Source organism: Electrona antarctica (genome assembly GCF_951216825.1).
Source record: "Electrona antarctica genome assembly, chromosome: 13".
NCBI lineage: Eukaryota > Metazoa > Chordata > Actinopteri > Myctophiformes > Myctophidae > Electrona > Electrona antarctica.
This window is the reverse complement of record NC_136794.1, coordinates 37700135-37718369: the sequence shown is the minus strand read 5'-3', so window position 1 is coordinate 37718369 and position 18235 is coordinate 37700135. Positions and strand designations below refer to the sequence as shown.

General features: G+C 43.0%; 1 protein-coding gene across 1 annotated transcript in view; it reads left to right on the top strand.

Moving 5' to 3' along the window:
* Nucleotides 1–18235, top strand: part of LOC306934950 (tensin-1-like) — a gene marked incomplete at its 3' end in the record, with an annotated part of 183677 nt that overhangs the window by 155752 nt on the left and 9690 nt on the right. The window contains exon 4 of the mRNA XM_079517772.1: nucleotides 7418–7456. Within this exon, the coding sequence (XP_079373898.1) occupies nucleotides 7418–7456 (39 nt within the window). The remainder of the gene's footprint in view (nucleotides 1–7417; nucleotides 7457–18235) is intronic.

The window sequence follows — 18235 nt, the reverse complement described above, 5'->3', positions numbered from 1 at the left end:
TTGTTTTCATTGTTTAAAGTACAGCACATCATCTCATTTCCTTTTTCTTAGTGTGGTGGTATTTTTTTTCCGTCAGTTTTCGGTTTCAAACCTCTCAGGACACACATCAACATGCCTTCTTTTGTTTGTTATCATCTGTAATGTCCTTGTTGTTACGGCGGTCCATTTGTATAAACAAAGACTCAAATTCAACTTTGGTTTTTTTTTTGGAAGCAGAATGGCTAGCAGGTGCCGTGCTCAAGTGAAGCTTTTTTTTTTTTTTTTTTCTTTCCCACTGGTGTGTGTTTTCGTGCGGTTATACCGCCACCACCACGTGTAGGTAGCAACGCAAACATGAAGTCATGAGCAACTCGAGCCACATCCTCCAATTGTAAAATCTATTATCGCCTCACATTACCGCCCTCCTTAGCTCTTAGAGCCGGCATTCCACACTTTGTTTGCTTTGCTCCCGCCATGAGTATATCGGGACTGTACTTCTCACATGGTGGGTTTGTACCGCTTGACCGGTGGCCTGGCTCGCAGCTAAAAGCTCACCTGCGTGCCCCTAGCTGCCTTTAGATAAACACCTCCCTGTGGTACCTCCCTGTGGTTTGGGGGTCCTTCACATGAAACTGGCTGGCTGGCTGGCTGGCTGGCTGGCTGGCTGGCTGGCTAGACTGGCTGACTGACTGACTGCTTCACCAGACTGCAAGGGTGCAAAGTTCCACTGCAGGTTCAACGGGGTAGGAGGAAGCAACTGCTTAGCATGAGGCAGAATGTGAGCTATTCCAGCCGGGGGCAGGCCGCCTACACTCTGTCTGACCTTGACGTCAATGGGTCATGCTATGACACTGGGGGGTGGATTATCCACCAGTAGGCCTACTACCTTTTTGAGGCTGGATCGGATTAGTGAAGAAACACAGGAAAGGTTGCCGTATATTACATTAGTCGATTAATCTTATATTCAAATTAGCTTAAGCCTAGAACACTAAACACAGGTGATTTTCACCCAGACAATTATATTTTTGTAATTGTCATAATGTTGCTGATGTCTGAGGTGGGTCTTTCAGTACCTTCATGATGCTCAGTGACATCATAGAAGGTAGGTTTGTTTCCCTGCCAACATCCCAGTTTTTTTCTACAGGCAGGTGTTCGGGTGAATTTCACGATATGGGTTAAAGCAGGGTTCCCCAATAGGCGGCCCGCGGGCCATTTGCGGTCCGCGGAGCGCCCCCTTGTGGCCCCTGGAAGAATTCTTTTTAGGGGGTCCCAGATATAAATGGCATTAAATGGGGGTCAGTATAGCCTATGCATGTCAAACTGGGCATCCTTTTCAAATGGGGTCTTGCCCTGAAAATTAATTTTCAGGGCAAGACCTCGACCTCGTGCGTGCGGACTCTGCCCCCAGCCTGGTGCCCTAGTCAAAATATGGCCCTTGAGGAAAATGAATTGGGGAACCCTGGGTTAAAGCATCACCATATGGAAATACTCAGTCAAGTAAATGTCTCATAAACATACACAGTACATAACTCATACTACATACATAAAGTGTTTTCATATTTTTACTCAGTCAAGTATACTTTATCATACTCAAGTATAGCATATTTGTATGCTATGTCCTGTATGTCAGTCCTGTATTGTTTGATGTTTGATGTCTGGGGATCTGCAGATGGAAATTAGCATGTTTTGCTAAATCTGGTATATTTACGCTGCATTTTTAATGCAATGTTCATCAATATACACTGTCCCGACTAAATAAACGAATAAAGTAAAGTAACTTATAATAATATGTCTGGAGGGGGGCCTCGCCAGGGGGCGCGTGGGAGAGTGAGAAGGCGGTGAGATTGAAGGAGGACAGGGGGACACTGACACCTGTCAACTGGAGACTCAAGGCACACTTCATAACGCCAGAGGACATTCCTGTGACAGCACACACACACACATTCCTCTGGGTTGCCATCATCATCATGCCATAACACATTCTGGAAAACACACATGGCACACAACCTGTTCTGTTGACAGGCCCCCAGACATATCATATCAAAGATCTTGGAATGAATAATATGCATCATTAATTGATTTTGTTTTCTTTTTATTTATTTATTGTTTCATTCACGGAACCTCAAAGCCGTAGGGCTTAGAGGTTCCACACAAGCCACAAGCTCGAAACGCAGTACAAGGCAATGTGTTTTGAGCTTGTCGATCTGCAATACTTTGCCGTAGAAGAGTGCAACAAATAGCCAAAATATATAAAGTTCACTACGACGCATTGCAACGTGGCTTTTTCTGCTATGGAAGTAAAAGCAGTTAAAGGGGCATTCCACTCATTTTCAACATTTTACTATGTCATTAATGTACCTTAGAGCTGTTGTGTGGAAATAATAAAAATCGTTCCCCCATTCTGTGTTTCCTAGAACTAGAGGTCTGAAAAGAATCATTAACATGGTGAAACACATCTTGATGACATCATCAAGATGTGTTTCACCATGTTAATGATTTTTTTCATAATTACAGTTCTAGGAAACACAAAATGTATTTATTATTTCCACACAACAGCTCTAAGGTATATTAAAGGGATAGTTCAGATTTTTTGAACTTAAGTTGTATGAAATACTTGCCATTAATATAGTGGTTGCAACTGTATTAATTGATTGCCCGAGTCCTGTGGTGGGAGTTCTGCTCTGGTTTTGGTGAAATATCAAGTAGTTCCGGTCATTTTGTGGGGGGCACTGGGGGCCACGCAGTAAAAGTAAATTAATCCACAAAACTAACGTCATTTGTATTGTTGACCTATTTCTAAAATATTAGTGCAACTTCCGTTCTTTTTTTACCCCTCTATCACACAGAACTATGTTTTTTGTGTCCATATCACTACGCCCAAAAAATTGTTCCATGTGATAGAGGGGTCAAAGTTGAACGAAAGTTGCGCTAATATTTTAGAAATAGGTCAACAATACAAATTACGTTCGTTTTGTGGATTCATTTACTTTTACTGCGTGGCCCCCAGTGCCCCCCACAAAATGACCGGAACTACTTAATATTGACCAAAACCAGAGCAGAACTCCCACCATGGGACTCGGGCAATCAATTAATACAGTTACAACCACTATATTAATGGCAAGTATTTCATACAACTTAAGTTCAAAAAATCTGAACTATCCCTTTAATGACATAGTAAAATGTTGAAAATGGGTGGTTTTCCCCTTTAAGTCTGTCTGTGGTTCCATGAAGAAGAGCTCCAATGGATCCAACTACATTGGATCCATTGGAATGCAGCTCATGTTTGGGACATACAAGTTTTCCGCCTGACATCAACGATATCTAGCCGCATCCGTTGCTTTTCTTATGGTTCGGGGGAGTACTCAACTTTTTTGTTTTGTTTTTGTTTTTTAAATCAGATGACAGCAATTTCCTGTTGAGTGTTAACATTCCTGCAGCCCCATAAGGGGCCTGCATTATGGCCATCAAAGGGGGGACAAAGAATCCAATGACCCAAGGTGACTCACGCATCCTCCAACCTTGTGAATCCCATTAGCTAACTTTCACATTCACAAATGGCCGCCGTCCAGTTGTGCTCTTAGCTTGATTTGCAAACATCCGCAGTTGAGTGCAAACAAGTACACACTGTATAGGTTGTTCCTCTAATCAAATAGTGGTTCGGCCCAAAGATAGCTACGCTGCTTAATGTGCTGTCGCTAGTTGTAAAACATCTGGTTTGATTCTGCGACTTTTGGACCTCACTGTAAAAAAAATCACACCCGTGTGAACTGAGTGGTGCAACTCCCCTCCCCTCCCCCCCCCCCTCTCTCTCTCTCTCTCATTAGCAGGGAACAGTGCAGCACTATCTCTCTCTCTGTTTCTGGCACAACAGCGCCACTTTTGCCCCTACTGGTACTCATAGTCACACACATAGGTTAACACATGTCACATAGGTTAACACTGACATTGCTGTTCCTTGGAGTGGTTGCACCACTCAAAAACAACTAAAAGAACTAAAGCAAAAACTTAAAATAGGCGATCTACAAACTCGTGCCACACTGTAAGCTTGTATTTGGCTGTTTTTGACAAAGCGTTTTAGTGTAGAGGGAAATACTAGCGCACCTTGTAGGCCCTGTGCAGGAACCCTGGTTAACTTAACTATTGGGCAGTTAATTGTTTTAACGAGTCATAATGAATGGAAGAATACATTTGACATTCGTTAGTGAGCAAACAACATTGCAATAAATGAGCAGGGATGCGTTTTACCGTGTTTGTGCTTGTATTTCCTTGACATCTGACACCTGCCTAGCTCACTGTTAGCCCTTCCTCATTCTGACATATCGCAGAAGGAGGTAAAACCTTCTAACTGCATTCAACGTTTAAGCCTGCTAAATATTTGCTAATGGTGGCTAAGAATGGTATTGTTTACCTTTTCTTTGGGTTAGGATCCAGTTCAGCTCTTGTAACTTTCTGCAATGCTGCACATTAGGCCTACAGTTGGAACAAACGAATGCACTTTGTCAATAGAGAAAGTGAAAAGATTTTCAAGTGGTGCCAGCATTTAATGGTGTTTATTTGTGGGCAGACAAGGAATGTGTACATGGTAAACATGACACAAAGCAGAGCCATAGGCAGCATGAGCCTAATATTATCGCTGTTACGGCACAATTAGTCCTGCATTTGCCTCGAGTCTCAACTGTTAACACCTTGAGGGCCCGGACCTATTTAATCCATTAATAAAATGTGCCCATCATTTATAGCGCCCGGACCACTTTTACCGGGGGACCGGAAGTTGTTGTGAATGTCTGTGTAGCAGCTAACAATAGCCACACCACTCTAGAGTCGATCGACAACAACGGGAGGTAAGAATAAATCTATTGCGACTAGCGACTGGACCGCGGAGCGCCGTCTAACACAGGATCTTTTTTCATAATTAGACAGGATGATTTAGGTCGCGAGTTAAGAACGTTTTAAGATTTTCGTTTTCGTCAGCTAAACAGGCAGGGAACATTTTCGATGACGTGTCACTGTTGTGCAACACCGAGGATTGGGCTCCTAGGCTGTGGAGCGATGCGACCGGTTTTGATATCATTAATCTCCGTCCCATTTATCAATCTCCGTCCTGGGCAACTGACCATGAACTTGAACTTGACGGTGATCTCCGTCTGGGGCCCTTAAACTGTTAAAGGGATCTTAGAGGTCAACATCTCTGATAACCTAAGTCTCTGGAACTGGCAACAGTTAAACCTCTGAGACAGTAGAGTGAGTGAGTGGAAGGTTGAAAGGCTCTTTTCAACATGGACATTGAGTTTATTGAATTTATTGGCTGAGACATACCCATCCACACATAACTAACCAATTAAAGGGGCATTCCACTCATTTTCAACATTTTACTATGTCATTAATATACCTTAGAGCTGTTGTGTGGAAATAATAAAAACGGCAGTGACGGCAGTGGTGGAACAACTAGTAGCCTACTTGAGTACAGTAGTACATGACGTTAAGGCATGTACAGGAAGGGCACATCAGACGGTGACATCCTGTTTGGCTCCTCGCTCTCATCAAGTGCTCATCTTTGCTCTGGCAACGCTCCGTGTCAGTGTTGTATACCAGGCCATCAAAGGTCATCATCATCATCATTACGCTCTTCCTGTTTGCCTTGCCTTGCCCGGGTTCCTCGCGCTCTGCGCTCCTCCGTCCCGGGGACTGTCACAGTGATAATGGGATTACAGCAGGGGACCTCTCCACCACCATGTTATCAACCGATAATCACCAGTATGTTCTCATCTGGACCATGCAATGCAGGCAATATTATGGAGTACGCGACTAGGAAATGCGAAAGTGAAATTACTGCAGCCGAAGCGAAAGCGTAGTGAAACTGATCTACGTGGTCGGTTGAGACTGATATGAGGTTAGGGGACTTAAGGTCTCCACACACCGGGCGCGAATCGGATGTGAATTCGGATTTTTAGTGGCGTTTCTCCATCGGTTTTCCGAAAAACGCGGCCGGTGTGCAACCACCTTTACTGTACGTGGCCGGTTAAGACTGAGGTTAGTGTTGGGGTCACGTCAGTATGTGGAAATGTCCATACTGGTGATACTGTATCATGTGATAACATCCGAAGCCGCTATCTCCACACATCCTGGGTTCTGGTGCAGTCCAGGCAGGACAGCCAACCCAACTGTCATGGTCTGCTCCTCGGACCGTGGACTTTGACTGTCCCTATTTAGGTTTTGGACTTGACTCATATATACTGCCAAGAATATTTTATCAAAATATCCCAGACTTCCACCATCTTTTCAGTGCATAAGGTAGTCTTACGTATTGTGAAGGCTACTTGCAGTCGGGCCGTGAACCAAAATTAAAAACCATGCAGCTATATGTAACGTTACCCGCGATAATTGACCGAGCTATGGCAAAGTCCAACTCCGATGTCCATACAACCAAACATTCATTTTTGCACTTAAGACGTGGTCCGAGTCTTTTTAAGTCAAGGAGAAAAATAGCAGATACTGCATTGTGCCCTAAATTCATATATGAACACTCCTGCAATGCATAAAATATGCTGGCGAGTCTTAAGCCTTATGTGTTTGCGTTCAGCGCAACTTGCATAATATGGATTGCACATAATTCAATTGGAACGACAGGGATATTGTATTATCCCTGTCATTCTCAACCCCCCCTGCACCCCCCAGGTCAAGCCAGTTGACAGAAACATTGTTGTAGAGACAGACACATTGTGTTCGTGACACTGTGTGAATAGACTGTCGTTGGAAATTCTTTCAGAGCTCGAGCCATTGAATCAGTTCGTCATCACACTGGTTAAGCTAAACCTGTGTTCCACGTGTAATTGCTGTATAGTAAATGTCATATGAGAATAGCATCAAGTCAGTGAGTCTGTCTGTACCTTGTTCAAGCCTGCTATTTAGAAGATTAGAAGAAGATTAGCTCCATTAATCCCCATGGGGATTTTTTTTAACACACCCATAGGCCTGAAATACAGACATGCACACACAGGGCTTATAGACATGCTAATGTGGCGAGTTGGAGGAGTTGGGTGTTTCGGTGCCTTGCTTTAGGGCAAGTGAACTAGCAGCTCTCCTGCTATCGGTCCATACTGTGGTCTGTGCTGAACCTGAGCCAGCCAGTCCCCGAGTCAAGTCCGTACGGACTATAAGCTATTGCTGCCCCTAGCGTCCCTATACGGTCGACTATTTTCAGTGGTGAGATTTGGCGTAGAGGTGAAAAAAGGCATGGGCCTAGTATAGAGCTCAACAATGTACAGTATACGTGGTTTAACCTAGCTAGCATATTAAACTATTTCACTTTTACAACTGAAGCATCTTCCAGAGCCTCAAATTGTGTAAAACTCCATGTAATATCTTTATGTCTTCAGTCTTGTAATCATAGGTACAGTGTAATAACAACATGGCTAAACCTATGTTCATTCCTTTCCAGGTATCTTCATCCTGTGTCCCTGCAACCAACTATGAACTGGTAAGACATGCTTTCTCACATTCTTTCTCACTGGTCAAATGAGTGGGGCCGTGCATTTCAGAGCATGTTTTTTATGATCTGTTCTGGCTTGGATCAATATAGTAGCCTATACTTTGAGCTCCTATTGATCGGCAAGGGGGCCAGTTTCGAATTGCAGCCATCCGTAGGTGCCCTTTGAGAGCGGTTTTGAAGGAGTCAAGGGATTCGCATGTCTTAATGACTGTTGGTAGGGCGTTCCACATTTTGGTGGCATAGGAGCGAAAATAATTTAGTCCCTTGTTTGTGCCGAATCTGGGTTGTACATGGTTCGTTGCACTCCCTCTGGTGTTGTGGGTGTGGACTTCGTTAACATTAAGTCATTGTCAATTAGCGGTACTCTTAACTTGAAGCCGTGTTGGCCGAAAACCTCAGAGTCAGGAAGTAAAATCCGCTATTTAACATGTCCCGCAATTGTAATTTAATCCACCCCAAAAATACTTTTGATAAGCGAAATATTATCGTTTAGATACATCAGACGCAAACCAAGCTTGTGTTTGGTCTAAAAAGTGATTCAGAGACATTTACGTTCTAAGTTGCTGTGTCCCTTAGCAAGCATAAGCCAGCGGAATTTTAATTTCCGGTTTGTACCGGATCTTTTCACAGGATCGAAATGGGAGTGTTACATGGGTAAAGTGGACCGTGGCCCGGCCAGTGGGCCCAGGCCCACAGGTTGGGAATTGCTGCCTTAACACCCTTGTTCTGACACCGCGTCATGATCACTGGGCATCACGGCGTCGTTAACTGCTGTAGAATCATTACCAACAGCAAAAAGAATTAGCACCATGCGGGCACAAGCTACATTTTAGGAATTATGTGGTTCTGAAATAGAGCAGGCCACGTCCGTGGCAGCTGCCCCAAACCGTGATTTAAAAAAGTTTTTACGAGTCGTGACTGTTTATAACAGAAATGTACTGTGCATTTCTGGATGTACTAATCACTCTGGCAAGTAGACCGAGCCGTGAGGTATAAGATCCTTTCAAGTAAACACATTTGAAAGGCTGTTTCATGTATCCGTCATTGCATCTTTTCAGTGGTGGTAACTAACTATAAGTACATTTCGTTGCTGTCTGGCAGAAACGTCTTTTTCTAGATTTTAACTTTTTCCCCCCCTTGTAAATGAATGGTCTACTTCAGGGTTCCCCAATTAAATTTCCTCAAGGGCTATATTTTGACTAGGGTACCAGGCTGGGGGCAGAGTCCACGTGCGCAAAAAATTGGGTTATTTATTTTTTGAATTAATTAAGCTTAGAATGGAATAGAGTAGTGGTTCTCAACCAGTGGTCCTTGAGGAGGTTCCCAGCTTAATGATGGAGAGTTGGTAACCAAATGGACCCTTATAGATCTTTAACTCTTGAGAGTGTGAAATTAATTCATTTTCAGGGCAAGACCCCATTTGAAAAGATATGGCAGGGCTCTAGCAGTGATTATCATTTTTAATTTGAAGGATGGCCAGTTTGACATGCATAGGCTACTGACCCCCATTTAATGCCATTACATCTAAGACCTCAATTTATTCTAAAAATCTATGTCAATTTAACTCTGAGAGAGTACAAATGGAACCAAATTGACCTGTTATGGTCCATGTGGCTCCATTTGTACACTCCATTTGTATACTCTCTGAGTGCCAAAAGCTTTTGTAAGGATTAGTAGGATTACTACGCGCACACACACACACACACACACACACACACACACACACACACACACACACACACACACACACACACACACACACACACACACACACACACACACACACACACACACACACACACACACACACACACACACACACACACATACACAGCGGTGGCGGTGGCTCAGGGGTAGAGTGGCTGGATGGTAACCGCAAGGTCGCCAGTTCAAACCCGGGCTCCCCCAGAGTTAGTGTCGAAGTGTCCTTGAGCAAGACACTGAACCCCTAATTGCTCCTGATGTGCTTGTTGGTGCCTTGCATGGTTTCCGCCGCCATCGGTGTATGAATGGGTGAATGTAATGCACAATCTATGTAAAGCCAGGTGCTATATAAATGCACCATTTACCATTTTACACACCATACCTGTAACTTTCATTAGCCCTAAAAAAACAAACAAAAAAAAGGGTACGATTGGTCTACTTAAGTAACATTTGGAGGTACTTTACTTGAGTATGTCAATTTTTCAATACTTTATATTACTTTGTGCAGATCCATTAACGCGTCACAATGAGACATGTTCTGAGCTTATAGATCTGCTCTTTTCAAAAATATATTTTTTTACTTTTGTACTTTTCACCTTGGTACTTTAAGTATTGATGCCAATCATTTTTGTACTTTTACTCGAGTCAAATCTTTAATGCAGGAGGACTTTTACGCAAAGCATTTCTACATTGTTTTATTGCTACTTTTACTTATAATCAGAGTACTTCTTCCACCACTGCTTCTCAAACTACATTGAACATCGTAGGAAACAGCCTGGGCATGCACTGTGTTTTTGCAAAGGCAAGGCAAGAAAAGAAAGACATGCTTTAACTTGCTGCGTTCCCTTATTTGGTATTGGCGTTACATGCAGTTTGTTGGTTTTGGACTGGCTGGATAGTTTAAATTGTACAGTGGTAGTATAAGTACTCAGATTAGTTTTTACTGAAGTAGCTATGAATGTAGAAATATTCTGTTACAAGTAAAAGGCCTGAATTTAAAAAAAGTTAAAGTAGGCCTACAGAAGTATCAGAATCAAAATACACTTACAGTACCAAAGTCAAAGCACTTAAGTCTTTCAAAGTGCGAGTTGTAGTGAGCTAGTAGATTGGCTGTTTTATAGCCAAAGTATAAATTAGGGCTTAACAGTGTTGTTTTAATAATCTACACCTGCAAATGAACTAGTAACTACTAACTAGTAACTGGAGCTGTCAAATAATTTTAGTGGAGTAAAAAAGTACAATATTTGCCTTTGAAGAAAAATACCTCAAAATTGTACTTAAGTACTAAAGTAAATGTGCTTCAATACATTCCACCAGTGGACTTGGATATGATTTGCTCACACTCTGATTCTCACAGTATTGTTTAGATTCTTCTGGAGTACTTGGCAAACCAAGAAAAAACATCTGCCAGCCCTTTCTCCCATTCTACATTATGATACACGTACACTGTGGGAATATTTCTTCAAAGTGTTTACCTTTCATAAAAGCTGCATGCAATCATGTAAGAAGAACATGTTATTGTGCTCTGCAGACGAAGACATCTGTGTTATAGGTGTAGAGAACAATGGGTTCGTTTACACCGTACCTCATGCTTCTGTGTGTTCTTTGCCTTTTAAAATGTAAGCCAGTACATGTAATTGATACTATTCCAAATCAACGGGTTACGGATCCCATAAGTGTTGAGAATGTTCTCTAGTGAATCAACTATGGCGTTGAGAATCAGCGCTGTCATCTCCATGTGTTCCTGTCTGTCTGTCTGTCTGTCTGTCTGTCTGTCTGTCTGTCTGTCTGTCTGTCTGTCTGTCTGTCTGTCTGTCTGTCTGTCTGTCTGTCTGTCTGTCTGTCTGTCTGTCTGTCTGTCTGTCTGTCTGTCTGTCTGTCTGTCTGTCTGTCCGTCCGCCTCTGTGTGTTTCTCTCTCTCTCTCTCTCTCTCTCTCTCTCTCTCTCTCTCTCTCTCCTTAACCTTAAACCCCTCTTCTCCTCTCCTCTCCTCAACCTCAACCTCTCCTCTCCGCTTGCCAAGAGGAGTTGCCCCAAAGGCGGTGCGTTATGGCTGCTGATTGCCCTCGTAAACGATGATGAGCTAAGATGTAAAACACTCCTTGACGTACGTACCTGTGTTACCGCCACAGAGACACCAGGGTAAAACTGAAATAACTTAGCCTTCCTAGTTCAAGGGTGTTCTGTGGACGGCCAACGATTTCTGAGAATTGGGAAATCGAGGCCAGATGGACGATAGGGCCAAGGAGGATGGAGTGAGTGGCATGGGAACTAGATATCAGTGGTGAAAAAAGTACTCAAATGTTTTACTTAAGTAGAAGTACGTACTAATTCTGCAATGTAGAACTACTCGATCCGTTACAAGTAAAAGTCTGGTGTACAGTACTTGAGTAAAAGTACGGTACCAAAGTATTGGCATTAAAATGCACTGCCAAAAGTAGAAAGTACTCGTTGTGCAAAATGTCCCATTTCATGTTTACAAAGCTATCAAATATTTTCAAAATAGCAGATCTACAAGCGCACAATGGGTCGCAATGCGACACATTGTGAGCTTGTAGATCAGCTATTTTCAAATGGCCGAAATGTGTAGAGGGCTGAAGTGCTTCATGTATGTTTTGTAATAATATTGAAAATCGACAATGTAGCTAGTAACTAAAGTTGTCAAATTATTGTAGTGGAGTTGTCAAAGTACAATATTTGCCTCTGAGATGTAGTGGAGTAGAAGTAAAAGTACTGACATTTTGACATCCTCAAGTAAAGAACAAATACCTCAAAATCGGGGGTGCACACGCAGATCCGACACACCAAAGGTCCGAAGCGCGGGGACATGTGACGCGATGCGAAAATGCGATGGTCCGACATGCGCTGCTCCCGTGCTTGCGGTTATGGTTAGGTTAGGGATTGAGGTTTCAGATCAATAGTATGTCGGGACTAAAGCCTGTACCCCAAAATTGTACTTAAGTACAGTACTTAAGTAAATGTACTTTTCCACCACTGCTAGATATGCACTCGACACCTGCCCTGATGTGCTCCTTCTGTGTGCCCTGGGTTGTTCTTCTGACACATCGAGGTGTTGCACTGCATGAAGTGTCTGCAGTACTTGGTACAGTACAGTACATGGTACAGTAATGTGGCCTGCAGTTTGTCCGCTAATAAGAAATAGACGGGCCGGCAGTTGTCTTCGGAAAGTGTACGTCTGTGTGTAAGCGTGTGCTAGAACACTCATTCCTGTACACAATATGTGTGCATATATTGTGTGTGTGCTTGTGTGCGTGCTTGTGTGCGTGTGTAGTGCTGTGGCCTGGCTCATGGGTTAAATCATCTCTCCTCCAGCACCCAGTTTGGTGAATTATTTTGAGAGAGAGAGAGAGAGGGAGAGAGAGAGAGAGAGAGACATGAACATGATTTATTCAGCTACTCAGGTGCAGACTGACGTCAGATCAACTGTAAATTAAGTTACAGGCAGAATAATGGAGGGGGAAAAAACACATCTTTTCTGAAGCCAGACATTCTGTGGCGCTGCTGAGAGTTATATTGCCGTTTATATCAGGGAACGCTAGCACTGCGTTCTGAAGGAAATCCATTTACAGGATGGATATACATCTCTAATCACAGCTATTCAAAGTGATTGTGAGCAGGAGGCACAGTGCACATTGCTTGAGTGCAGGCAGTCCGCTAAAATGACGGCCTTAAGCCGACCTAAAGCATGTCGGCCTAAGTGGTCACAACGTCGAGATTTACACGTATTTACTTTATAAGGAGCACACTGCGAGTTAGATAATATAAAAGAGGTCGTAAATGACAAATAAATATTTGAATGAGCCCCGGTGCAGATTGTGAGCTAGGTGAAAGTGGTACATTGTTATTGTATTGTTCTCCCTTTCTAAACAAGTCTTAAGTACTTTTCCTTACTTGGACTGCATAGTTTTTCAGCAGTTCAGTATGTTTTGACATAATGTATAAAGTTGATATTTTGCTAAGTAAACGACTAGTCACCTGCCCTATGTTATCTTTTTTTGCCAGCTGCTTGAAAAGCAGCTGGACAACATGTTCACCTACCTCTACTAGCGGCCGTAGTAGCGACCTAGTGGAAACGTTTTCATCATTGGCTGCCTCTAGGCTGCCTCTAAGCCAGAGGTTCCCAACCACCGGTCCGCGGAAATGTTGACTGTCCGGTTGAATGAAAATACCAAGGATTTGTCAGGGACGCGTCACTGACTGGTTTATAAACTGCTTCAAGTCCGTGTTACTTCCGTGTTGCGTAGCATAACAGTGACGTCGCTTTCGAATCCTTGGTAACCTCATGTTCAGAGGCTCAGAGCAGCAGTGGAGGCTGCGGAACAATAACAAGCTGCAGCCTATTTTATCACGCTCGTGCTAATGAAACAAAACACCACACAGTACGGGATTATTATTATTTATAAGTATCAGAAGATTTGCATGTTTAACTAAAGTTTTCCACATGTCCAAAGTAATTTCTGAATGAAAAAGACATAGGCCTAACCCTTTTTTTAATCATACTATCCTTGTTAATATAACGCCATTTAGGTCAACGATATAACATTATGTTGTGATATAATATTATAGCAGCGCAGTGGGTATAGGCTACTTAGGCCAGTCAACGGTCTTCCCCGTGGGTTAGGTTTAGGTGCTGATGCGCAGCCCCCCCTTTGAATTTGAATGTGGTTTCCACCCGAGAGAGACGATATATATGATACTCCCTTTAGTCAATTTTTTTTTGTTCTCACGTTTGTTAATTTTTTTCTTCATTGAAGCATTTTCTATTTCTCATTAAATGTAACTGAACTTACCTGACTAGCAGACTGCTGGGCAAGCGCTGGTGCTTTGGCATGTGGGGGTCAGATCAACATATGGAATTAATTCTGTTCTGGCTGGCCATATATAGAGCGTGTCTTGAGTGTACAGGGTTTGAAGAGGTCAGATCAACATATGGAATGTCAGAACAGGTCAGCTCCATATATGGAGATCTAAGGGTGGCAGCGGGGGCAGTGTCTTGAGTGTACAGGGTTTGATGAGGGCCCAGAACTCTAGTTTTTTCGCCGGCTGCACTAATAACTTTGGGACGGGCCCCTCTAGAGTTTGAATGGACAGGGATCACGTCCTTGAACACAAGAAAAACGTCCTTGAACACTGATCAAGGCACTGATCAGACAGACAGACTGGCAGACAGTTTTCTAGGAAGCTTTCCTCCTACTATGAGCAACTGTGTAAACAACAAACAAACACCCACCATTTCTGAAATAGGGCTTATAAGCCATGCCCTAACTGTTCATGGCGCAATCGAACAGCACATTCCTGTGTTGGAGGAATGAAGCAACGCGGTCTGGGAGAGGTGGTGCCAATCAGCAGTAAGTGATGAAATGTGATACGAAGGTCCTCTCTCCCATCAGCCCTGATGACAGAAATGGCTACTCCCCAACGCACGGCCCGCTGTGGTGCATGCTGGGATGCATTCCACTGACGGGCCTTCTGCTGGAGCTGGCGCTGACAGGACATATACACAGTGGTGGAAAAAGTACTCAATTGTTTTACTTAAGTAAAAGTATCAATACTGCAATGGAGAACTACTCTGTGTTAAGTAAAAGCCAAGGAATTCGAAAAGTGCAAAAGTTTTGGCATCAAAATGTACATAACGTACCAAAAGTAAAAGTACTCGGTATGCAGAATGTCCCATTTCAAGTTTTCAAATGTATAAAAATATTTTGAAAATAGCAGATCTGCAAGCTCTTGCAATGCATTGCATCACAAGTTCATTCACAAGTCACGACGTATTGTGAGCTTGTAGATCGGCTATTTTCAAATGGCAAATGTATATAGGGCTGAAGTGGGTAATGTATGTGTTGTAATAATAATAATCAAAATCTATAAAGTAACTAAAGTGTTCAAATAAATGTAGTGTAGTAAAAGTTCAATATTTGCCTCTGAGATGTGGTGGAGTAGAAGTAAAAGTATTGGAAATTGGAATTACTCAAGAAAAGTAAATGTACCTCAAAATTGTAGCCTACATAAGTACAGTACAGCAGTATTGGAAATTGGAATTACTCAAGTAAAGTAAATACAGTACTTCAATAAATCTACTTCCACCACTGCATACAGTAGTATTTATTTAGCAGGGATACGGAGAGACGCCAGGACTATGTGAGAGTTTACAGTTTTAATTCAGTTTATTTTTATTTATTTTCTGTGTACGTGATGTGATCTAAACACTTCTTCCCACACATACGTACGTAAGCACATGAAGCATGCATTAGTTATACACAAATTCACATGCAAGTGTGTCATACCAACATAAAAAAAAATATGTTTATACCCACAAACAAACACAAATATCCGCACGCACGCACACGTGCATGCACACACACACAAAACCATAAACTGCCTACCACCTGCATCCTTCACCTTTATTCATGACCCGTGTCTGGTCAAGGGCCAGTGCCAGCGCATTGCTTTCTAATGAGTAAGTGCGAGGCAAAGACGGCTCTAGATGTGTTCCAATTAGCCTGGTGTTTAGAACTAGCTCAGAGAGGTCACTGATGTGATCTATTTACTCTCTGTATACAAGCCCCATCCAGGCAAGCCTCGACGATATACGATCCCGACTCCCTGCAGGCACTTGCATACAAACCAGCTAGCACGTATACCTCAAACACAGGCCATGCCTGGCGTGTGCACTGGAAGCTGAGAAGACAGATCTCCATTCTTTTTTTCTCTCAGGAACCAGGCGTAACAGCAACTGGAATTGTCAAGTGCATGCGAGTTACATAAGACCCTAAATGTGTCTCCTCTCCAAACAAAATGTCAGAACTTGTGTGACGACGATCAATGGTGTTTTTCTTCTGCGTTTGGTCGGTGTCGATTTCGGTCCAGCCGGGGCCAGGGGTGAAAGGTGGAGTTTGTCACCCTTTTAAAAGCCGTAAAGGCCTGGCCTTCTGGCCCTGTTGTCCTATCGTGGTTCTTGGATCGCAGTAGACTTGTCGGCTTCATCGTGTAGTGAAAATGGGGCCCTTACGTGTCTGTCAAGCACGTCACGTTAATTCTCATGTTTGTTTTTTTATAGAGGCGAAAAAAATCACAAAAAAACAAGAATGTGTCATGTAGAAAGTATGCAATATGTAGCTTAGATAAGAATGTGCGGCCATTTCCTTTTCATGAAGCTCATTATCATTCCGTTAGGGAATGCACTCCAATGCCCATATTAGGACATGGCCCTACATTTAGACAAAGAGGTAGATTATGAGCAGAACGGTGGAGAGAGAGAGAGACATTCATGTCTGGTGGTGATGTGTGCAGTGGTGGAAAGTATCTAAGTACATTTACTTAAGTACTGTACTTAGGTACAATTTTGAGGTATTTGCACTTTACTTGAGTATTTCTGATTTCCAAATACTTTTACTTCTACTCCACTACGTCTCAGATCCAAATATTATACTATACATTTTGGTGTGTGTGTGTGTGTGTGTGTGTGTGTGTGTGTGTGTGTGTGTGTGTGTGTGTGTGTGTGTGAGTGTGTGAGTGTGTGAGTGAGTGATTGAGAACAGTAACGAAAGGGTGCATTCCGGGGGTTTCAGTGACAGTGAGCAGCCCTCCACACCCCAACACCCTCCAGAAAAAGCACACAACTTCTCTGATCCCCTCTATCCCCTCTATCCTCTCTATCCCCTCCTCCTTCTCACATGTTCGAACAGACCCTCTGTTACATAACAGAGGCAGTGGATGGGTCGATCAGTAGTCAGAGATGGGGGGACGGGGGGTGAGAAAGTGAGAGAAGCGGGAGAAGTCAAAGGTGGTTTAGGGCCACTGGGGGGGGGGGGGGGGGGGGGGGGGGGGGGGGGTGTCAAAGTGGCCCCTTACATTCATCCCTCCCTTGGCCCCTTGGGACCCCAGGCATGCATTTCAGAAGCCCCCCCAATATCCCAGGGGGATGGCAATACACGCGCACACACACACACACACACACACACACCTCCTTTCTCAACAGTGTGTTTACATTTCTGGGCCGTGTGAAAACGACAGATGAGGACCGCAGAGCATGAGAGAGGAACAGCTGTGTGTGTGTGTGTGTGTGTGTGTGTGTGTGTGTGTGTGTGTGTGTGTGTGTGTGTGTGTGTGTGTGTGTGTGTGTGTGTGTGTGTGTGTGTGTGTGTGTGTGTGTGAGTGCATGTTCTTGTATATGTCTGGGTGTGTGTAAAGGATTTTGCTGGTTGCAAGCAATTCAGGCATTTAGCAGACGTTATTTATCCAGAGCGACTTTCCAACAAGCAGGGTCAACACATACAGTCAACTGTATAGACTCAGTGTAGTTCCTCAGTAATCTATGATGCCAGCTGGTCAAAAATGAACCTAGCATCTGTCTAAACAACATGCTATCTTAACTTTTAACTTATTTCTCTCTAATGAAAGAATATCGTTTGTACTAAAAACACATACAGGTGGTTGCGCACAGTTGCATACAGCGACCCCACATGGGGGACACTGACGGTGGGGTCGCAAATTTATTTTAGGGTCATCATAAATATTTTACAGAATGAGTGAAATATAATGTAAAAATTGTAATTGTAAATGAATGAATGAATGTAGCCCGATAATATAACAAATATGCACCAAACATGCACGTTCATATGCATAACATTACCTCCCTATAGTTAGGTTGAGGTAATGGCAGCATTATTTTGGGGCCGGGGGCTGAACAGTTTTGGAACCCATGACACACAGCACTGATTGTTAAACATTATTGTCACTTTTCAGGATTCAAATTCAAGCGTACGTGCCACGTTTCCAGCTCTATGCTATAGCCTACTGTTGATGCTTCTGTGTGACGCTGCAGTGCAGCGTTGATTTTGACAGCAAATTTAGATTTAACTTTTTTGCCTGAAAACTTGAAATGGGGACATTCTGCATTATGGGGTGTACTTTTATTTTTGGTACTTTAAGTACATCTTGATGCCAATGATACGGTACTTTTACTCAAGTACATTTTGAATTCCGGACTTTTATTGACTTTAATTTGAGTATATATTACAGTATTGATACTTTTACTTATGT